We start from the raw sequence: 23,751 nt of genomic DNA, 5'->3' as shown, positions 1-23,751 counted from the left end.
CTCAAGATGAGGCTTGCAGATGGAACATCCGTACCTGGAGGTGCTGAGGGCAGACTCCATGCCCGCCCCATCCTCCCACACTCTTCTAACAATGGGAAATGGAAGTAACCCAGAAAAATCACATTTCTGCAACCACTCGCTGTGGGCCTATGCCAAGAGAGTGGCAGTGCCTGAGGCCTTTGCGCCGCCCACAGTCAAATGGCCCAGGCTCCATGGGGACATTTTGTCTTTGCTTTCAATTGGCTTGAGTCCCTGAAAAGTCAGAGCTGTTCTTGGGACTTTGACAACTTGATTTTATTCTCCTGCATTTATCTGGCTTTTTCTAACCTTATGTGGCTGTATGGCTATGACTTCAGAGAGTTCCACTCACTAGACCACAGCAGGAGAAACACAAAAACCATCACTTGGAGTCATCAGAATTTACACGGCCACCAAATCCTGCTATACTCATGTTGCTTAAGTAGACCATCTGATTTAAAATATTTACTATAAATTCAACCTAAAGTCTATGCACACCTGACTAGTAAAGCTGTTTTAGTGTGAAACCACAATGCTTTATGAAGGAAACTGACAAACAGAAAGGGCCCATGAAAAGTGTGCTTCTGGCCATTGGTCCATGTTGAGAGTCTGATTATGTCACAGGATGGTTGGGTACCTGACACTTCATGCAGTGAAATGTTCAAGTGAAGGGGACTTTCAGGTCTTTGGGCACTTTGGTCATGAATTTGAAATAACCAAGACCTCTATCTACCAGTTCCCCTTTATCTTTGATTTTGATGTGATGCTCAGAACCTAGAGCTGGGATGGGATTTAGAACCATAAGGTTATAAAATATACTTGTTATGAGGAATCAGATGAACCTTGTGGAACCAATCTCTTTGACATTAAAGCCCCAAATGGCGAATTCCCTTAAAATATGTACATTTTCTGTGTGTCACAAGTGTGAAAGGCCTGGCATCTGAGGAAGAATTATGGCAAATACGTTCACTTCTGTTGGAGCTGGTCTTCCACTTGCAGCTGAAGCAAAGCAATTAGACTAGCAGGGGATAAGCCTCCAGAGTGTCCTATAGTCTAAATATAAAAACTGCTGTGCTTTGGGTTAGAAGAAAACATTTACAGTCATCTTAAGCATGACTCTAGGCACCGTGGCCTCTACATTTGCTTACAAATCTGGCTTTTCTTAAGAGCAGGAAGGCAAGTTTATTTCTACCAAGTCAAATTATTTGTAAAAGGAATATCTCTACATAATAGAGGATTTTCCTCCCCTCCACCTCACCATCTCATATGTTTAAAAATTAATGAAAGCATGGATTAGTGAGCTGGGAAAGACTAACAGGATGGTTAGTAACAACATTCCAGATTCCCTCTCAGCCCCTAAGGTTCTGAATCCAGGGCACTTAGAAATTTAAGCTCCCATTGAGGGTTAGGGAAAGAGGAAATTTAGCATTTTGCTTTACAAAATTTTTTTAAGCAACTCAAAACAAGATCCCAAAGTTGTACAATTTGATAAGAGCTACATGAAGAAAATATTGAGTTTGGACTCATGTACCACTTCGTAGACACATGAAGAAAATGTTAATGAGGAATTTGGATGCATATACAACTTCATTTTTCATTCTCAGATTTTTGCCGCTCCAGTGTGGGAATTGGATTTTTTTTTTTTGCTGCACCCAAAGCATATGGAAGTTCCCTGGCTAGGGACTGAATCTGAGCCACAGCTGTGACAACACCATATCCTTAACCCAGGAGCCAAGCTGAGGATCGAACCCACGCCTCAGCAGCCACCCGACCGCTAGAGTCAACACTGGATCCTTACCCTGCTGCACTACAGCGAGAACTCCTATGGCCATTTTTACTTATCCTGTGTTGCTCAAAACATTGATTTTTTTTTCCCATGGACATCTATCCTGTACTTTCTAAATAAGGTTTTAGCTCCTGTGCTCAGAGGTACTGCCTAGATGCTTCTAGTTTTTGCATGGGTGTTTTAACTGAACACAAAGGGATGAAGTAGTGTTTCTGTTGTCTGCTTTATTGGTTGAAAACTGCTTCTTAGTAAGTCATTTTAGAATCTGCCTTTGATAGAATCTATAATGTGCTTACTCTGATACTAAAGATGTTCTTAGCAGATGGGAGAAAGATGTAGGAAGGGTTCTGCTCTGGGGGAACTGTAGAGTATGGCTTATGTTTTAACACAGTGGCACTCTAGGGTCTGTCTCAAGGTAAATTGGCTTATTTTAAGCTTAAGTCTCCACGTTTGTTACCCTTTTTTCTGAAGCTATGGAAAAACTCTTTGACACTGCATAACTGAAATATTTAGATATTTACTGAAAGAGGAGTGTGAGGGAAACAAGGCAAAGATTGGCAGGAGTGGAATGGGAAAACTGAGTACGTCCCGGGGTTTAAAATAATCATGTTAGTGGTTTAACATTTCTTTGTAAGTAGATCACCTTATGAGCTTGCTTGGCTGAGTCAACAGGCTGCTTCCCCAGACTTATCTGCTCCCCGTGTGCTCTCCGTCTTGGGACAAATCATCCACACTTGCCACGCAGGCGTCCTATCTCCACCCCAAAGACTACAGCAAGGCCTCTGGGTTCTGCAGTGCCTCTGCCCCAGGTCCTCTGGGTGTGCAGTGGCCTCAGTAAGTGGATGCTGGGAGCTGCTTCCTATAGGGCGAGGGCCCCCTGAGCACCTGAGGAGAAACTCTGGTCCAGGCCAATTAGACTCTGTCTGAAATAGCTGATGATAAGAAGCTCTTCTGTTTTGGTAAAGTAAGGATTAGGAAACTGAATATGAGAAAACAAAACCAGAAAAGAAAAAATAAAAATCCAGAAAAACTAGTCCCCAGCACGTTTCCCTGAGCCAGACAGTGCAGATGTTCAAGAAAATCTTCTGAATGAATAAAAATGAGGAAAACCTATTACAAAATTCTGCTACCAGGGTCATCACTGTCACTTAAGACATTTCATTACTTCATAGAACACTCACATCTTCTGCCTTCAGTGGTAATGTCTGGGAAGATAATCTCTAAGTTCAAGATTTGAATGTTTTTAGAGTGAATCCTAAATTGCCTTGTCTGGGGGCTCCTACAAGTTGGCTGGCAAGGAGAGAAGCTGACTCTGTATGTTGCAAGTACAGACACCCACAAAATATCTTTTTCTTTAATAAAATAAAAAGTAGTAACTGTGACAGCAACTTTCCTCCCATGCTGGTTACCCCAACATGTGTGGACCTCTCTGAGCACCTCACTGCTTAGGGAGTCATGCCTGTAGCCCTAGAGAAAAACAGAGCAAGAGTAATACTCATTCAACAGTGGCTTCTGTCTGAGAGAATAGGGAGCATAAAGAATCTAATCAGTATCCAATTCATGCTCCTTAAATGTTGTAGAGACCTGAGAGGCACATAATGTCTAATAACATTCAGCAGGAAGCACCTCAAAATTCCCTTCTGAGGATTCGCCTTCCCTCATTGATACCACATTTATTGCTTGGACAATGAACCCACAAGTCACTTTGCATTGGTTCTTTGTTGCCTTCCTGTCCTTCAGTCTTCCTTTTTGGATGTCTCTTTCTCTGCCTTCCATGCCTGGCCATGGCCTTGCTGCACTGTGACTGACTTGCCCTCAAATGTTACTCACATAAAGAAAGCAGCGTTGCTATTTCATTGGTATCTTCCTCCTTCTCTGCTGGATTCCATGTTTCCCTCAAGCAGAGCTCATTGCAGGAAGGTCCCTCTGGGGAACCTCTAGGAGCCAGTGAGTTAACATGAGTCAAAAACCAAAACGAGGCTGACCTTGGCGTGTGCTTGGTTAAGAGACAAGCCCCATTGCAATTGGAGATTTCCAATAAGGTGGGAATAATCAGTGATCCTAGCTGAAGAAACATTATCAGTAACTCAAATGCAAGGAGAATGAGTAGTCTTTTTAAATACATATGGTCAAACTCATTAGTTGGCAGGACGAGTATGTGTCACCAGGCACAGCCTGACCTCTGAGTGAGGGACGTAAGGCTGCTCCGAATGCAAAGGAGAGACGTTTGGTTTGCTGACACTAAGGCCTACACACTGGCAGGTGACCTCTTTTGCTTCTTTTGATTCCAGTATCTTTTAAATTTTCTTTAGAAAAGGATCTGGATCTATTCCTCTTTAATTATCCTCCACTCTCTGTAGGGGCTGTGTCGTCCCACCTTAAGAGTAACTGGTTCTTGGCTCTCTTGCCTCTGTAGATGCTTGCCTCAGCTCCTTATTAAGAGATGTGCTGAAACCTAGGCTCATTACTTCTCTGCAGTTGAAAGTGACTGGGAATTTAGTACCGTTCTAGTACAATTTTTTTTTTTTTTGCCACCTAAGAATCTCAAAGCTTATTAGGCAATTAAGTGAATTTTAATGTCTACACTTAACAGTTCAGAGTTTAATCTTGGAATCAGTATGAGGCAGGACAGTTTTCAAGGGGTAATAAAAATTTCCTTAAATTGAATTATAACTAAGATATACAGTTTATACACTTCTGTATTATAGCATTATTTTTTAAAAGGGGAATTTTATGAGAGGCTACACCTGTACCAGTATCTCCCTCAAGTAGGTAATCTTGGTATATGAAATCTTGACTTTTAAATCAGAGTATTTCCTTTGGTGGACATTAATATGTAGTTTTGGATCCTCCCAAATAGTACAATATTCAGACTTGATATGCAGCTAATTAAAACAGAAAAATAAAATATTTAATAAAAAATTTTCTGGTATGTATAAGCAAATCAGAATTAGTAATAAAAGAGGTAACACTTTATTTTAATGCTAACTTAATAGTATAATGGAAATGCAATATAAACTCACTTTCATATAAAATCTTTGTTTTCATTTAGTTAACATTAATACATAAAGAAACCGTGTCTTTTTCAATAATCTGCCCCTTTGTTATTCTTTGTATTTTGCAATATTCTGTTTTGTGTGAGGGCCCTGACCCTCCTAAACACAAAAGTCAGTCTTTACATGACTCAGAATAGTGAGTCAGGGACAATCAATCCTATTGAGAAGAAACATCTAAAATACCAGTGTTGTGATGGGGGAGTAGGTATGTGTCAAAAGAGGGCTGAGGCAAACGACCTCTTTTCAGAAAGTATCAATTCATCTCACTTCAGAGGACACACAGTCTCCGAATAATGTCCACAGAACAAGAAGGTTTGCAGGGACATTTTCAGCACATCTGATGATTCACCAGAATGAACTGGAAAGTGGTGTGACTGAGGTAAATGAATGACAGCAACAAACGACCTCGACATGTATTGCCATATTCTAATTTTTATGTTTATCCCACCATAAGGTCCTCAGGGTGCGGCGTAAATTAGAATTAAAACACTTTCTTCCTGACACAGTGTCACACCGGTATTGTGAAGCCACAGTTGTTTCAGTGGTATTAGCCAAACTTTAATATGAATACAAAAATTATTTAGGATCCCTCTTCTCGCTCCGGTTTTGCTTTGGGCAAAACTGAAACATGGAGTGTAATATGGACAAAGAAACCATATGGTGGTTTAAAGGAAATTAAGGCTATTTCAATGACCAGATATGTCCTTCTCTTTTAAAAACAACCCGCAAAGGAAAAATAGTTGTGAAATGTGCACTGAACAATGGCTGAGAGACTCATGTTCTACACGGATTTGCTAGTAAGAGGTTTCAATAATACTGTGTTTGTGACAAAATGGTGAAATGTGGATGAAGAACTTTATTACCTATATTAAATTTGGGAGATAAAAGAGAAATGATTACATGAGACATTTCACTGGGGACCCAGTGGCAGGATGGACTGAAATGAAACCTCTGGTTTTGAAAGTCTAAAAATACCTATTAATCTATTGTTGTCATTTCCTGGAAGAGAAAGAATACGTTGGCTTTGGGAAGTAACCTTAGATTACATGGAATACAAAGTAATTTTAGGTTTCACATGTTGGTAATAAATATTAATTTGACAATAAAAGTTTTTTTTTTTCCTTGAAAAATGATGAACTACCCAAGTAACTCTCATAAAGGCTCCTTGCTGAATCAAGCCAGAAAAATGCAGGTGAGAGGCTGTCCGGGCTTACCTGCCCCCCACTCCATATTCATAAATTTAAGGAATTATGACAGGAACTGTTTAAGAGTAATATATGCAAGGCTTGAAAAATCCATTAAATACCACAGAGATGTGTGACTTGGGTGAATTATATTCAGACCAGTGGCAATTTTGGTGACAACTGCTTTCTTACTAAAGTCTTACATAAAGTCACAGGATTTTATGCATTTCTGAAGTCTTCTTCTATGTCACCTTGCAAAATCTGAACAGTATTTGTATGTCTGCTTTTTGGGTATGGATTAGCCTCCTAAAGTACATAATTCCAATAATTACCAGTGACAGAAGGGATGAATAAATTATGCTTCAAGCACAACAAAATTAACAGTAAAAAATAGTCTGCATAAGTTTTTCTTAATGCATGTGCCTATATTAAATTTAATATTCTATACAACTGATATGATCTTGAAAGACTCCCAATGAGTTATTAATCCTGAACTATACCACTGCCTGCTCTGGGACAAAGAATAAAATAGAATTTAAATGCTGCAGATGTCACGATGTTGTGAAAAGCTTCTTTAATTTAAGCACAGAGTTAGGATGTGAATTGCAAATTCATCCAAAGCCTGGATGAGTGAAATATCAATGCCATGTTCGTTCTTTTCACTAGAATGCAAAGATTAAGCTTCAGGTCGTTCACAAAATTAAAGCCCAAACCATCATTCTCTCTTTGCTGAGAGCTTAACATTGGGTCTGCTAAGCGATGGGCGGCTGTTTTCTTTAAACAAAGAATATTACAGAGAGATGCACTTGGAAATACTGGCAAAGAGTGGCAATGTCCCTATTTTATTCTTGTTTTTGAAGGCTGGCAGGTGCCTAAAGACCAGAGCTCTTAATCTTAATTCATAAGTCTGTGCTTTGATTTAACACAATATATGCCATCAAAAGAAAGTTGGATTTACTGACAGTATTTGACAGAAGCGAAAAATGCTGATGAAAAAAGTGCTTTGTATGTTGCAATAGTTTTGAGGGCAAGTTTATTATGCCTTCATTTAGTGTGGATGTGGTAATCATTAAATGTGTACAAAACCTGCAAGAAGACTGAACTGGTAGACACAAGGTATTTTTCCCTTCAGTATTATTATCCTGCTTTCTCTTGAAAGTAGTACTGGCTGTGAATTCTGTGCATTGATATTCATAGTCAGCAAACAGTTGCAGGGGGCAGAAGGAATTTCCTATCCCAAAAGCTCTTCCAATGAATGTGGACCAAATAATCACTACTGTGCTATTTGGACAGAGGCCTGAGCACTTCTTAAGAGCTCCAAAGCCATATTTACCCCTGAGCGTGACCATGTCTTACACACCTATTTATCCTGAGAGGCAACTATTTACAGAACATGGGGTAAGTTCCCTGGATGCAGCTAAGATTCAACTAAACAGAATCCTAGTTTTAACTCTGTTACATTTTATTCTTATGAAGCATCTCGGAACTATGCTTGTATACCTGTCAGCTAATGATAATTCCAGGTTGTAGTACCAGAGTAAATGAAGGGGAAAAGTGGAAATGGGGGGCTGTCTTTATACCTTTTTCCTTAATAGCGTTCATTTGACTTCTTAATTTACTCCATTCACACATACAAGGCTTCTCAGTATTTGTGTGTGTGTGGGAGCACCTGCTCATATGTGTACACATATGGATGTGTTTATGAGCTAGGAACATGAAATTGTGATGGCCAAAGAAACTGATACCAATGAAGGGAATTCCGGGATGTCTCCTTTCAGATGAAGGTACTTAACCAAAAGTATGCTGTTATTTTTGTGAACTTGTGCTTTGTAACTTCTCTAAAATTTTTGTTGTTGTTGCATTGAGAAGGCTTTATCTATGAACTTCTGAAAACATTTCTTAGAGACTTTTCCATAAATTCAGACCATAAAATAAAAAGTGTGTGTGTGTGTGTAAAAGGCATGACTCAGATAGGAAGGCAGATATTCTATTTTCCTTCTCTTTGATGATGATTCTAGCTGCCCCATCTCCAGACTGTCCTCCTGTTTTGGCCACAGCTCTCAAACATTCTTTAAAATCTGTGGCCTCATCTAAGACCATGCTCTTTGAGGACATTTCATGCATCCTTTTCTGATGCCTGGACAAAAGGGGAGGGAAACGACAGCCTTACTAATGATACAGGAATGGGAGGATTCTTACACTGCACTTACTTCTGGCAAGAAAGGAAATAAAAACCCCTAGGAGGTCCCAATAATTCTCAATATAAAACGATGTTTATAAAGATACTCTTGCCTTGTCAGAGCAGAAAGCCAACTTTGGTTGGAGTGTGTCCTGCTGACATGGCATTACCAGTGCGGCTGAGAGTGCCGCCCAGGGAGGGTCTGAGGTGTGGATAGCAGCCTGTCAACTGGGCCTGAAGTAAAAAATCTCTGAGAAAAATTCAGTGGTCCTGGTGTGAATAAGACAGACTGGTTCCCCCTCATATTCAAAGCCTGTGCTTTTCTATGTACAGCAGGCTGAAAGGGCAGGATTGCTGTGGGGAGCTATGGAAGCCCTTGGTAGGACTGTGGCTTGAATGCATTGGCCTTTGACTTTTCTTTTTTAACGGCACATATTTTTAAAAAAAACAGTTAATAAAAAAATAACCTTAGAAGACGGTTGCACATAATGTGGTATAAATTCATCGTTAACGAGAAGAACCAACACGACTGCTGGAGGACCCAGTCCCGGCGGCTGAGTTTGCACTGTCCCGTCACTATGTGATTTTCTTCTTGATCATAGCGAGCTCCTTCTGAAGTTCAGAGAACTTGGGGCGGTTTTCAGGTTTATAATCCCAGCACTTCATCATAATCTTAAAAATGTCCTCTGGACAATGCTGAGGGGCTGACATTCGGTATCCTGAACACCCAAGAGAAGAAGAACAGAGAATTTAGAATTGGATGTAAGATAAAAATATTCACAGAGGGCATCATGCAGTTTGTAATTTTTTTTTTTTTCCTTTTTAGGGCAGCACGTGTGGCATATGGAAGTTCCCAGACCAGGGGTCCAATCAGAACTACAGCTGCTGGCCTACACCATAGCAATAGCAACATCAGGTGTGAGCAGCGTCTGTGACATACACCACAGCTCATGGCAATGCCAGGATCCTTAACCTACTAAGCAAGGCCAAGGTTAAGGATCAAACTCACATCCTCATGGATCCTACTCAGGGGCATTACCTCTAAGCCACAACGGGAACATCCCAATGTTTAATTTTTAGTACCTTATGTTGTTGGTTAATAAAAACAAAAAATTCATTTGAGGGCAAGTTGATTTTTTTCCTACCTATTTCAGTATTATAGAGCAATTCTAGTTCAAATAACTCATTTTTTGGTTTGTTCATTTGTCACAAAGTCTGATGTTTCTTACATCACATACGAATGCATGTTTTAGTTGCCCCAAGTATTTGCTTTTAGAATTTGCTTTTACGTGCTGTGGGTAGACTTTTTAAAAATCTCTACGACTCAGGTTTTGAAGATGAAGAGAGGATGGGGATTTATAATCATTAATTCCCAAGTGAAAGAAAAATGAGTAAGAGTCATACTCTTTGACAGTCTGAGAAGAATGTTGTCTTTAATTCGAAGTCACTTGGCAGTGTCTGAGCGGTGTGCTGGGTGGCAGGTATGTGCCTGTGAGCATCTGCCGCAGGAAGTAAAGTGTCCGTGAGAGGCGGGAGAAGGCAGGGAGGAAGCTGGAAAGTCATCGTCCCACACCCAGGTTCTACAACCGTGCCTGCCTGAGGGGCCTGACACTAGGCCACTGCCATTTTGTCAAAAGCCTATTTTCTGTTGAAAGCCATGGACAATGCAAGTGCAGGCAAGGGTGTCACCATCACCTACTTATGCCTGTCTCTGACCTGGGAACACCATAGGGTTTCTTCAGAACTGTTAGAAAATTCTCAACAACTTCTTCCCGAAGTCTAACCACATTTCAATTTGCAGTAAGATTAGTGGTGTTTTATCTGGCATCGAATAAAAAACAGGTAGTGTTCCTCAACCTCCTATTTCCCTTGAAGACAGTGACTGGCACAGCCTTGCAGATGTCATGCCTGGTAGGGGGAGTAGAAGAAAAGCCTAGCGCTTTCTATTTTCAAAGTGCTGAAATCCTTTAAAGTTTTGCTGTTGTTGGTTTTGGTTGTGTAAGAACCACACCATCTATGAGGTTCAGAAGTAGATTTCCCAATACCTCTTCTCTGTATTATATACCTGGACAGTAGGTACCCTCCTGCCCCAGGAAATGCAGACCCAGCATCAGCACCACTGTTGGGGGCTGGATGTGGACCTTACAACCCTGTGTGTCTGGCTCACCTCTTTCCACCTGCTCCCGTGCTTGCTGATTTGTCATGCCAGGGTATGGGCAGACCCCTAAACTGAAGGTCTCCCAGAGGAGAATGCCAAAACTCCATACATCACTTTCAGAACTGTATCTCCCTGGAGGGCAAACAAAAACATACTCAGGTCAGTGGATAAGCGGGTGATCATATCTGGTTGTGTAAGTCTATGTCAGATATTAACATTACAGGAACTTGCTAACTAATAATCTTATTTATTCTCTCCACTAGTTTTGCTTTCCAGGAGTAGGAATTTTACCAAATAAAGGAACAGTCTTAAGGCTTCTGGTTTAACCAAACCACCTTCCAAATCACTTTTCTCCCAAGAACAAATACTCATTCAGCATGCAAGCTTATTTTCTCTGTGGCATCTAAATGTGATGGATGGTTTATATAAAAAAGATATAAATTTGTACACATCAATGCCTAGGAGATTAAATATGTTGGCTTTCTTCAATTTTGGCTTCTGCCTGCATCATTTTCTTTCTACTAAAATTACAAACAAACTTAAAGCAATAAAGAAAGTTTCTTAACTTCAATTTTTTACTCATCACTGTTTACAGATATTCTTACATGCTTAGAGGTCTCATTTTCTCCACTGATAGTTTCATTTATGGAAAATACATTTTTTCTGTGTTTTGAATAGAGCAGAAATTAACATAGCTGACTGATAAAAACAACTTCTATAAATTACACAGTGCCTTGTTTTGTCAAAATATCTTGGTGCACCTGTTTCACTGAATTACATAAGCTAAGCTCTTAGCACCCCCCCCCACCCCCACCCCCTTGGTAATCTTCTAGAAAAGCACAGAGATAAAAGCCAATATAAGATACCTTCTAGAATGAATGTGAAATCAACTAGGGGAAGCAAAAAAGTCCTTTCTAATCTCTAAGAGACTATGAATTTCCAATATTTGCCAACATATTTCTGCCATTCCACGATTGCCCATCCTCTAAAAATGTCTTGTTACTTTGAGTGGGATGGCCTTTTCTCTATCTTAAAAAAAAGTGCAATGAGAATGGGAGTATGCCTGTGCTGTGCTAACGGCGCTGACGTCAGACTTGGGAGCGTAGTTACTGATCATCATCTCCAGCTGTGTGAATTAGCTTCCTTCTTACCAGACAGTAATTATGGACATTCACTATGCTAGGCAGTAGGAAGATTAGTTTCCTTGTCTGCATATCAACTCTATTGATGCCTGGCATCCAATAATTTAATACTTTTCATGAAAATCATTCAATGGCTCCAAGTTAAGACTAATTAACTTTTGAAAGAAGTACAAGGCAGAGAGCCAAATGCCTTCTTTTTATAATACCTGGGCAGAGATCAAGTATGGCTGGTTGTATTATAAACTAAGATCATACTCTACAAGAGATAGCTTATAACCTCATGCTATAACCTTGACTTTTGAATCTGGCTTTGCTGGATAATTTAAAAAAATTATTTTTTGGAGTTCCTGTTGTGGCTCAGTGGTAATGAATCTGACTAGTATCCACGAGAATGAGGTTGGATCCCTGGCCTCACTCAGTGGGTTAAGGGTCCGGTGTTGCTGTGAGCTGTGGTATAGGTCACAGGTGAGGCTTGGATCTGGTGTTGCTGTGGCTGTGGCTATGGCCAGCGGCTACAGCTGGCCTGGGCACTTTCAATGTGTCAAGAGTGCACCCGTAAAAAGGCCAAAAAAATTTTTTTTTCCTTTTTCTTTTAGAGGTATAATTGACATATAACATTGTATTATTAGTTTCAGATGTAAAACATGATGATTCAATATTTGTATAAACTGCAAAGTAATCACCACAAAAAATCTAGTTAACATCCAACACCATCCAGTCACAATTTTTTTCTTGTTATGAGAACTGTTAAGATCTGCTTTCTTCGCAACTTTCAAATATGCAATACGGTACTATTAACTATAGTCACCATGCTGTACATTATATTCCCATAACTTATAACTAGAAATTTGTACCTCATGAAAAACTTTCACCATTCAACCCTCCCCCCACCCCCCACCCCTTGATTCTGGCAACCACCACCTCCGTATCTATAAGTGGTTTTGTTTTTGTTGTTTTTTAGATTGCACATGTTTTTTAGATTGCACATTGTCTTTTTCTGTCTTATTCCACTTAGCATAACACCTTCAAGGTCCATCCATGTTGTCACAAATAGCAAGATTTCATTCTTTGCTATGGGTGAATAATACTCTGTTGTATTGTTCTCTATTCATCTGCCCATCAGTGGACACTGAGGTTCTTTCCATATCTTGGCTATTGTAAATAATGCTGCAATGAACAAGGGGGGGGCATATATCTTCTTGAGTTAGTATTTTCATTTTTTTTTTCAGATAAATACCCAGAAGTGGAACTGCTAGATCATATGTAGTTCTTGTTTTGGTTTTTTGAGAAACTCCATACTGAAGTTTATTGAAGAGACTTGCCTTTCCCCATTGTATACTGTTGGCTCCTTTGTCATAAATTAATTGACCATAAATGAATGGGTTTATGTTTAGGCTTTCTATTCAGTTCCCTTGATCTATGTGTCTTTTTAAATACCATATTGTTAAGAATTCTATAGCTTTGTTATATCGTTTGAAACCAGAAAGTGGATGCCTCTAGCTATGTACTTCTTTTTCAGGATTGCTTTGGCTATTCAGAATCTTTCGTGTTTCTACACAAATTTAGGTGTATTTGCTACAGTATATGAAGAATGAATTTTAATTAGGGATTGCTTTGAATTTATAGATTGCTTTGGGTAAGTATGAACATTTTAACAATACAAAGTTTTCTAATCCATGAGCATGGGATATCTTTCCACTTATTTGTGTCTTCTTCAGTCTTTTGGTTGTGTCTGATAGTTGTCAGTGTACAGGTTTTTCACTTCCTTGGTGAAGATTTATTCCCAAGGTATTTTATTCTTTTTTATGCAATTGTAAATGGAATTGTTTTCTTAATTTCTCTGTTTGTTATTAGTATTTAGAAACCCAATAGATTTTCGTATGGTGCAATTTTCTGCATTTGTTGATTAGTTCTAACAGTTTTTTTCCTGGAGATTTTAGGGTTTTCTATATATAATACGCCATCTGAAAGTAATGACAAGTTTACTTCCTTCTATCCAAATGGTATTCCTTTTTTTTTACACCCCCCCACAATTTATTCTCTTACAGTTTGGGAGATTGGAAGTCCAAAATGGGTGTTCTGGGGCTACAGTAAGTGCATAGGCAGGGCTATGTTCCTTTCCAAGGAGTCTTGGGGAGTTGCTGTGGTTTGTGATGGGGACGACAGCTCTGAGATTTCTGAATTGCCTTTGCAGTCCTGGGTCATGCATACATTATCTTGAACACCAGCTCCTGGCTTCTGTTGAGCCTCTCCCAATGGGACTCATTTTATTTCTTTTTCTTCACTAATTGCTCTGGTTAGGACTTCCAATACTATGTTGAATAAAAGTGGTGAGAGTGGGCATCCTTGTCTTGTTCCTCTTCTTAAGGAAAAGCTTGCAGTTCTTTACTGTGAACTGTGATGTGAGCTGTGGGCTTCTCATATATGACCTTTGTTATGTTAAGGTACATTCCCTGTATACCCACATTCTTGAGAATTTTTAAAATCATGAATGGATGTTAAATTTCATCAAATGCTTCTTCTGTATCTTTTAAGATATATGGTTTTTATCCTTTTTTTGTTGGTGGTATGTTTCTTTCAAAATTAAGCTACAATTGATTTACAGTGTTGTGCCAATTTCTGCTATATAGCAAAGTGACTCAGTCATACATATATACATTTTTACATATTATTTTCCTTCTTGGTCTATCCCAATAAATTGGATATATTTCCCTGCTGCTATATAGTCAGATCTTGCTGTCTATCTATTTTAAATTTAATAGTCTGTATCTACTTAGCTCAAACTCCAAGTTTAACCCACTCTCTCTTCTCTCCCCCCTTGGCAACCACCAGTCTATTCTTTATGTCTCTGAGTCTGTTTCTGTTTTGTAGGCAGGCTCATTTATGCCATATTTTAGATTCCACATATGAGTGATATTGCGTGGTCTTTCTCTTTCAGACTTATTTCACTTAGTATAAGAATTTCTAGTTCCAGCAGTTCCCGTCCTGGCGCAGTGGAAACGAATCCGACTAGGAACCATGAGGTTGCAGGTTCGATCCTTGGCCTTGCTCAGGGGGTTAAATATTTGGCATTGCTGTGAGCTGTGGTGTAGGTTGCAGATGTGGCTTGGATCCCATCTTGCTGTAGCTCTGGTGTAGGCAAGCAGCAACAGCTCCAATTCGACCCCTAGCCTGGGAACCTCCACATGCCTCGGGTAAGGCCCTAAAAAAAAAAAAAAAAAAAAAAAAAAAGAATCTCTAGTTCCATCCATGTTGTTGCAAATGGCATTATTTTTTCTTTTCATGGCATTATTTTTTCTTTTCATGGCTGAGTAGTATTCCATTGTGTACAGGTACCACATCTTAATCCACTCATCTGTCAGTGGACATTTAGGTCATTTCCATGTTTTGGCTGTGGTGAATAGTGCTGCAGTGGACACAGGCATATGTGTATCTTTTGGAATGAAAGCTTTGTCTGGATATATGCTGGATCATATGGTAGTTCTATATTTAGTTTTCTGAGGAACCTCCATAGTATGTTGTACCACTTCACATTCCCACCAACAGTGTAGGAGGGTTTCCTTTTCTACATACCTTCTCCAGCATTTGTTATTTGCAGACTTATTAATGACGGCCATTCTGACAAGTGTGAGGTGGTACCTTGTAGTTTTCATTTGCATTTCTCTAATAACTAGCACTATTGAAAATCCTTTCCTCTACCTTTTGACTATCTATATATCTTCTTTGCAGAAATGTCTATTTAGATCTTCTGCCCATTTTTCCATTGGATTGTTTGTTTTTTCATTGTTGAGTTGATTTGAGCTGTTTATATATTTTGGAGATTAAGCCTTTGTCAGTTGCATTGTTTGCAAATATTTTATCCCATTCTGCAGGTTGTCTTTTCATTATTTTTTTTTTCATGGTTACCTTTGCTGTGCAAAAGCTTCTAAGTTTCATTAGGTCCCATTTGTCTATTTTTGTTTTTATTTTTATTGCTTGTGAGACTGACCTAATAAAACATTTGTACGATTTATTTCAGAGAATGTTTGGCTTATGTTCTTATCTAGGAGTTTTATGGTATCATGTCTTATGTTTAAGACTTTCAGCCATTTTGAGTTTATTTTTGTGCATGATGTGAGGTTGTGTTCTAGTTGCATTGATTTACAGGCAGCTGCCCAATTTTCCCATCACCACTTGCTAAAGAGACTTCTTCCCATTTTATATTCTTGTCTCTTTTGCTGAAGATTAATTGACCATAAGTGTCTGGGTTTATTTCTGGGCTCTATATTCTGTTCCATTGATCTGTTTGTCTGTTTTTGTACCAATACCACACTGTTATGATTACTGTGACTTTGCAGTATTGTCTGAAGTCTGGGAGTTATGCCTCCTGCTTGGTTTTTTTCCCCACTCAAGATTGTGTTGGAAATTCTGGGTCTTTTATGGTTCCATACAAATTTTGGTTTATTTGTTGCAGTTCTGTGAAAAGCATCATGGATAATTTGATAGGGATCACATTAAATCGGTAGATTGCTTTTAGTATGGCCATTTTAACAATATTAATTCTTCCAATCCAAAACATGGGATATCTTTCCATTTTTTGAATCCTCTTTTATTTCCTTTATTAATATTTTATAGTTCTCAGCATAAGCCTTTCATCTTCTTGGTCAGGTTATATCCTTTATTTTGCTAATGTGATATATCATGTTGATTGATTTGCAGATGTTGAACCATCCTTGCATCCCTAGAATAAATTCCACTTGACTATGATGTATTATCCTTTTAATGTATTCCTGAATTCCATTTGCTAATACTTTGTTGAAAATTTTTGCTTCTATGTTCATCAATAATAATGGCCTGTATTTTTCTTGTGATGTCCTTGTTTGGTTTTGGAATCAGAGTAATGTTGGACTCATAAAATGAGTTTGGAAGTATTCCTTCTTCTATGTTTTGTAAGAGTTTGAGAACAACTGGTATTAATCTTTCTTGAATGTATGTTAAAATTCATAAGTGAAGCCATTCAGTCATAGAATTTTTATTTTATTAGAGGGTTTTTTAAAATTACTGATTCAATTTAAGAAGGTTGTATATAAATAAGATTTATTTTTCATTTTTTCCTAGGTTGTCCAGTTTTTTGCCATATAGTCATTCATAGCAGCCTCTTACCATTCTTTGTATATATGTGGTATCAGTTGTAACGCCTCATTTTCATTTATAATTGCTTTAATTTGGCTTCTCTCACTTTTTTCTTGGTGAGTCTAGGTAAAGTTTTGTCAATTCTATCACTTCAAAGAAATAGCTGTTAGTTTCATCCATCTTTTCTAACGTCTTTTTCATGTTTATTTATTTCTATCCTGGTATTATTTACTTCCTTCTAATAACGTTCAGTTTTTATTGTTTCTAGGTCCTTGAGGTGTGATGTTAGGTTGTTTGGGATTTTGTGCCTTGTTTCTGGTAGGCATTTGTTGCTATGAACTTCCCTCTCAGAACTGCTTTTACTTTATCTCACTTATTATGGTATATTCTATTTTCATTTTAATTTGTCTGAAGGTAATTTTGGTTTTTCTTTTGACTTATTCGTTGACCTATTGTTTGTTCAGTAGCATGTATAATCTACAAATATTTGTGAACTTCCTAGTTTTCCTGCTGTAATTGATTTCTAGTTTCATACCATTGTGGTCAGAAAAGATGCTTGATATTATTTAAGTATTCTTAAATTTATTAAGACTTGTTTTGTGGCTCAATTTATAATCTATTTTGGAGAATATTCCATGTACATTAGAGAGGAGTATGTATTCTCCTTCTTTTGGATGAAATGTGTATATCTCTCTACATACAGATACTTCTGTTAAGTCCATCTGGTCTAACATGTCATATAAGGCTGAAATTTCCTTACTGATTTTCTGTCTGATCTATACATTGGCTTAAGTATTGAAGTTCCCTATTATTTTGTTTACTTTTTATTAACCTATAGTTGATTTACAATGTTCCTTCAGTTTTTGCTGTACAAAAAATAGACCCAGCCACCCATACAAACCTATTTTTTTCTTTTCACTTTCCATCAGGTTCTTACCCAAGAGACTGGACACAGTTCCAGTGATGTACAGCAGGACCCCATCACCCATCCATTCTAAATGTAACAGTCTGCATCTACTAACCCCTAACTGCTTCCCCACCCCTGACAAACACAGGTCTTCCCTCCATGTTCATGATTTTTTTTCTGTTTGGTAGATAAATCATTTGTGCCACATTTTAGGTTCCACATATAAGTGATATCATATGGTGGTTGCCTTTCTCTTTCTGACTTACTTCACTTAGCATAAGAGTCTCTAGTTCCATCCATGTTTCTGGAAATGGCATTATTTTGTTCTTTTTATGGCTGAGTAGTATTCCATTGTGTACAAGTACCACGTCTTCTTAATCCATTCATCTGTTGATGGATATTTAAGTTGTGTCCATGTCTTGGCTATTGTGAATAGTGCTGTAATGAACTAGGGGTGCATGTATCTTTTTGAATGAAAGTTTTGTTTGGATATATACCCAGGAGTGGGATTGCTGGATCAATATGGTAGTTCTATATGTAGTTTTCTGAGGTACTTTCACACCATTTTCCATAGTGGTTGTACCAATTTACATTTCCACCAACAGTGTAGGAGGTTCCCTTTTCCCCACATCCTCGCCAGTATTTGTTGTTTGTTGACTTGTTAATCACAGCCAGTCTAACTGGTGTGAGGTTGTACCTCACTGTAGTTTGATTTGCATTTTTCTAATAATTAGTGATGTTGAGCATTTTTTCATGTGCCTGTTGGCCATTCCTATGTCTTTTATGGAGAAATGTCTATTTAGGTCTTCTGCCCACTTTTCAATTGGATTTTTTTTTTAATTTTTGCTTTTTAGGGCCACACCTGTGGAATATGGAGGTTCACAGGCTATGAGTCAAACTGGAGTTGCAGCTGTCAATCTATATCACAGTCACAGCAATGTGGGATCCAAGCCACGTCTGTGACATATACCAATGCTCATGGCAACACCAGATCCTGAACCCACTGAGTAAGGCCAGGGATCAAACCTGCATCTTCATGGATACTAGCTAGATACATTACCGCTGAGCTACAATGGGAATTCCAGGTGGTTTGATTTTTTGTTGTTGTTGAGTTGTTTGTATATTTTGGAGATTAAACCTTTCTTGGTTGAATCATTTGTGAAGATTTTTTCCCATTCTGTGAGTTGTCTTTTTGTATTAATGGTTTCATTTGCTCTGCAGAAGCTTTTGAGTTTAATTAGGTCCCACTGGTTTATTTTTGTCTTTATTGTCATTATCCTAGGAGGTGGATCAAAGACGTTGCTGTGATTTATGTCAAAGAGCGCCTGTGTTTTCCTCTAGGAGTTTTACAGTAGCTTGCCTTATATTTAGGTCTTTAATCCACTTCGAGTTTATTTTTGTGTATGGTGTTAGAAAATGTTCTAATTTCATTCTCTTACATGCAGCTGTCCAGTTTTCCCAGCACCATTTATTGAAGATACTATTTTTTCTCCACTGTATGTTCTTGCCTCCTTTGTCATAGATTAGTTGACCATAGTTGCCTGGGTTAATTGCTGGGCTTTCTATCCCGTTCCATTGCTCTATATTTTTGTTTTTGTGCCAGCACCATACTGTTTTGATTATTGTACCTTTGTAGCATAGTCTGAAGTCAGGGAGCCTGATTCCTCCAGTTTCATTTTTTCTTTTCAATATTGCTTTGGCTATTGGAGGTCTTTTGTGTTTCCTTCCATACAAATCTTTTTTTTTTTTTTTTTTTTTTTTTTTGGTCTTTTTGCTATTTCTTTGGGCCGCTCCTGTGGCATATGGAGGTTCCCAGGCTAGGGGTCTAATCAGAGCCATAGCTGCCAGCCTACGCCAGAGCCACAGCAACATGGGATCTGAGCCGCGTCTGCAACCTACACCACAGCTCACGGCAACGCCGGATCGTCAACCCACTGAGCAAGGGCAGGGACTGAACCTGCCACCTCATGGTTCCTAGTCGGATTCGTTAACCACTGCACCACGACGGGAACTCCACATACAAATCTTAAAAATATTTTGTTCTAGTTCTGTAAAGAATGTTATTGGTAATTTGATAGCAATTGTATTGAATTTGTAGATTGCCTTAGGTAGTACTGTCATTTTGACTATAGATTCTTCCAGTCCAAGAGCATGGTATATCTTTCCATCTGTTTGTGTCATCTTTGATTTCTTTGGTGTCTTATAGTTTTCAGAGTACAGGTCTTTTGTCTCTTTAGGTAGGTTTATTCCTATGTATTTTATTCTTTTTGATGTGATGGTAAATGATATGGCTTACCTAATTTCTCTTTCTGATCTTTCATTGTTAGTATAAAGAAATGCAATATATTTCTGTGCATTGATTCTATATCCTGTGACTTTACCAAATTAATGATAAGCTCTAACAGTTTTCTGGTAGTGTCTTTAGGATTTTCTAGGTATAGTATCATGTCATCTGCAAATAGTGCTTTTGTTTCTTTTTCTTCTCTGATTGCCATGGCTAGGACTTCCAAAACTATGCTGAATAACATTGGTAAAAGTGGACATCCTTGTCTTGTTCCTGATCTTAGTGGAAATGCTTTCAGTTTTTCACTGTTGAGAATGATGTTAGCTGTGGGTTTGTCATAAATATCTTTTATTACATTGAGGTAGTTCTCCTCTATGCCCACACTCTGGAGAGTTTTTATTAGTAATGGGTGTTGAATTTTGTCAAAGCTTTTTCTGCATCTATTGAGATGATTATATGGTTTTCAGTTTTCACTTTGTTGATGTGGTGTATGCAGTTTGCTAATATGTTTTTGAGGATTTTTGCATCTATGTTCATCAGTGATGCTTGGCTATAATTTTATCTTTTTTTTCTTTCAGGGCAGCACCTGTGGCATATGGAAGTTCCCAGGCTATGGATTGAATCAGAGCTGCAGCTGCCAGCCAACATCACAGCAACATAGGATCTGAGCCACATCTGCAACCTATACCACAGCTCATGATGATGCTGGATCCTTAACCCGGTGACTGAGGCCAGGGATTGAATCTGCATCTTCATGGTTACTGGTCTGGTTCACTATTGCTGAGCCACAATGGAAACACCTGTAATTTGTGGTTTCTTTGTCTGGTTTTGGTATCAGGATGATGGTGGTTTCAGAGAATGAGCTTGGGAGCGTAACTCCTCCTGCAATTGTTTGGAAGAGTTTCAGAAGAAGAGGTGTTAACTTCTCTGAATGTTTGATAGAATTCACCTGTGAAGCCACCACATCCTGGACTTTTGTTTTTTGGAAGTTTTTAAAATCACATTTTCAATTTAGTGCTTCCAGAATTGATCTATTCATATTTTCTATTTCTTCCTGGTTAGGTCTTGGTATATTGCACCTTTGTAAGAATCTATTTCTTCTAGGTTGTCCATTTTATTGGCATACAGTTGCTCACAGTAGTCTCTCATGATCCTTTGTATTTCTATGGTGTCAGTTGTAACTTCTCCTTTTTCATTTCTAATTTTATTGATTTGAACCCTCTCCCCCTTTTTTTTTCTTGATGAGTCTAGTTAGAGGTTTATCAATTTTGTTGATCATTTAAAGAACCAACTTTTGGTTTCAATGATCTTCTCTATTGTTTTGTCTCTATGATATTAATTTTTTTCTAATCTTTATGATTTCTTTCCTTCTGCTAATTTTGGACTTTGTCTATTCTTCCTTCTCTAGATGTTTATGGTATAAGTTTAGGTTATTTATTTAGGTTTTTTCTTCTTTCCTGAGATAAGATTGTATTGCTATAAACTTCCCTCTCAGAACTGCTTTTGCTGTGTCCCATAGATTTTGGATTGTTGAATCTTCAGTGTCATTTGTCTCTATGCATCTTTTAATTTCCTCATTGATTTCATGATCCATTGGTTGTTTGGTAGCATATTTTCAGCTCCCAGGAGTTTGTGTTTTTTGTTGTTTTCGTTTTTTTTTTTTTTTTTTTTTTTTTTATAGTTGATTTCTAGTCTCATAGCACTGTGGTCAGAGGAAATGCTTGAAATAGTTTCAATTTTTTAAAATTTACAAAGGTTTGATCTGTGGTCTAAGATGTGATCCTAGTATTAATGAATTACTGTTTATTTCTTTTAGGTCTGTTAATATTTGCTTTATATATTTAAGTGCTCCTATGTTGGGGGCACAAATATTTACAAATTTTATATCCTCTTGTTGGATTGACCTCTTTATCATTATGCAGTTGCCTCCTTTGTCTGATTTCAGTCTTAATTTTAAAGTCTATTCTGTTTGATATAAATATAGACACCTCAGGTTTCCATTTACATGAAATATTTTTCTCCATCAATTTCCTTTTAGTTTCTATGTGTTCTTATATCTGAGTTGATTCTCTTGCAGGCAGCATACAGATGGGTCTTATTTTTTATTCCATTCAGCAGCTGTGGCTTTTTAGTGGGAAGGTACTACCATTCTCATTTGCAAATTAGAACACATACATGTAGGAGTTCCCATTGTGGCACAGTGGAAACAAATCCAACTAGGAACCCTGAGGCTGTGGGTTTGATCCCTGGCTTCACTCGGTGGGTTAAGAATCAGGAGCTGCTGTGAGCCGTGGTGTAGGTCACAGACGCAGCTCAAATCTGGCATTGCTGTGGCTGTGGCATTGGCTGGCAGGTGTAGCTCCGATAAGACCCCTAGCCTGGGAACCTCCATATGCCATAGGAGCGGTCCTAAAAAGCAAAAAAAAAAAAAAAAAAAAAAAAAAACCTAAAAAACAAAAAAAACAAAAAAAACATATATGAACATGCAGAGAAATAGTTGGCTTGCTGAGGTCATGAAACTAATGACACAACCAGCTGAAAAACCTGGTTCTGATGGGTGATCCAGAACTCTTTTTTTTTTTTTTTTTTTAATTATAAATCCTACTTCCCTTGCATTTCAGAGTACTTAGTTACCTCACACTGAATTTCTAGAGATTATATCAGCCCCAAATCCCTGGGTGACAAATGAAAAAAAATTTCTTTTCATTGTTTTAAGCAGATGATTTTCTTAGTTGGATGTCACTATCCTATTTGCCCTTTACACACACAGTACCTTTGGGGACAACTGTACTGAGGATGGAGGCAATACGTGCTGCAGAGGCTATGACATGTGTTTTAAAAGGGGGGAAGTATATCTAGTGAGATGGCTGAGAAATCTCCAAGAAGAATATAAGAATGTGCTAAGAGTATTTACCTTTAAGAAGGAGAATTACATGGAAAAAGACAAAGGTAGGGAGAGGGGCTTACCTTTCGTTGTGGGCCCTTTACATTCTATTTGACTAAAAAAACCCCACCCAAGTGTATGTATCATCTTCTCAAAAATTAAATGACAATACTCATGACAAAATAAGTGTGAAAATTACTTTAATTATATGTCCCTGAGCCAAGATTTCAGGGAGGTTCTTTAGCCCAAAGTGTTTTTCCATCTATCCTAACCCCACACTGCATGGAGCCTTGGGCATCATTTACCTAACTTCTGAGGCAAAGTGAAGAGAAGAATTAGTGGGGAATAAAAGACTCTTGGAAATAAGGCAAAATTCTACTACCAATTGTAAAATAATATTTGCATAAAACAGGAAAGAAGCATAATAAAAATAAGACTTTCATAAAATATTTATATCTTCTCCTGTTAGAAAAAAAAATGCTAAAATTTAGAGCCAATCTTCAGTAATTTTAGTCTTTGAGAATAAAAACCTTCCAAGGGTTGTCCTGAGACTTAACAGACCCTCAGAAACTCCCTCATTGCATTGGGTAATAAATACTCCTTTCTCATCTACTGTTAAAATCTCTCCCTCATTTTAATTGTTCTGCATTTTATAAAGTTAATATTAAAGACTGCTAAAAGAGGCCCTTTCACCGCCAATCAAAGATCTTCACGCCTGTCTTTATTACATGACATGCTAAATTTAGGTCTGGCTCTTAGAGATATTTGGAATCAGAATTTTAATTTGTAAATACCTTTGTCAGCTTGAAATTCAACTAAAATATACTGTGATTGAAAGGAAGAATTTTACTTGGCACAAGTGCTTAACAGTAAGAGAACTTTTAAAGGCAATGTAACATACAGAATCTGGCATAAGGGTTAAGCACAAATTCTAGAGAGCTGGATTTTATTGGTAAGCCTTTAGGGCTCCCAAATCCAGCTCTACCTCCTTTACAGGGTTGCTGTGAGCATCAACAAGCAGGTGCTTAATAAATGATTTGT

General features: G+C 38.1%; 1 protein-coding gene across 7 annotated transcripts in view; it reads right to left on the bottom strand.

Moving 5' to 3' along the window:
• Positions 4,321-23,751, bottom strand: part of FER (FER tyrosine kinase) — a 433,188-nt gene continuing 413,757 nt past the window's right edge. For all 7 annotated transcript variants that reach the window (XM_005661571.3, XM_021084609.1, XM_021084604.1 and 4 more), the window contains 2 exons: positions 10,391-10,513; positions 4,321-8,942 (listed from right to left, as the gene is read on the bottom strand). In XM_005661571.3, the coding sequence (XP_005661628.3) occupies positions 8,800-8,942; positions 10,391-10,513 (266 nt within the window). In that variant the 3' untranslated portion in view covers positions 4,321-8,799. The remainder of the gene's footprint in view (positions 8,943-10,390; positions 10,514-23,751) is intronic.

Source organism: Sus scrofa, chromosome 2, assembly GCF_000003025.6.
Source record: "Sus scrofa isolate TJ Tabasco breed Duroc chromosome 2, Sscrofa11.1, whole genome shotgun sequence".
NCBI classification, from domain to species: Eukaryota; Metazoa; Chordata; class Mammalia; order Artiodactyla; family Suidae; genus Sus; species Sus scrofa.
The sequence above is the reverse complement of the archived record's forward strand: the minus strand, read 5'-3'. Positions and strand labels throughout refer to the sequence as shown.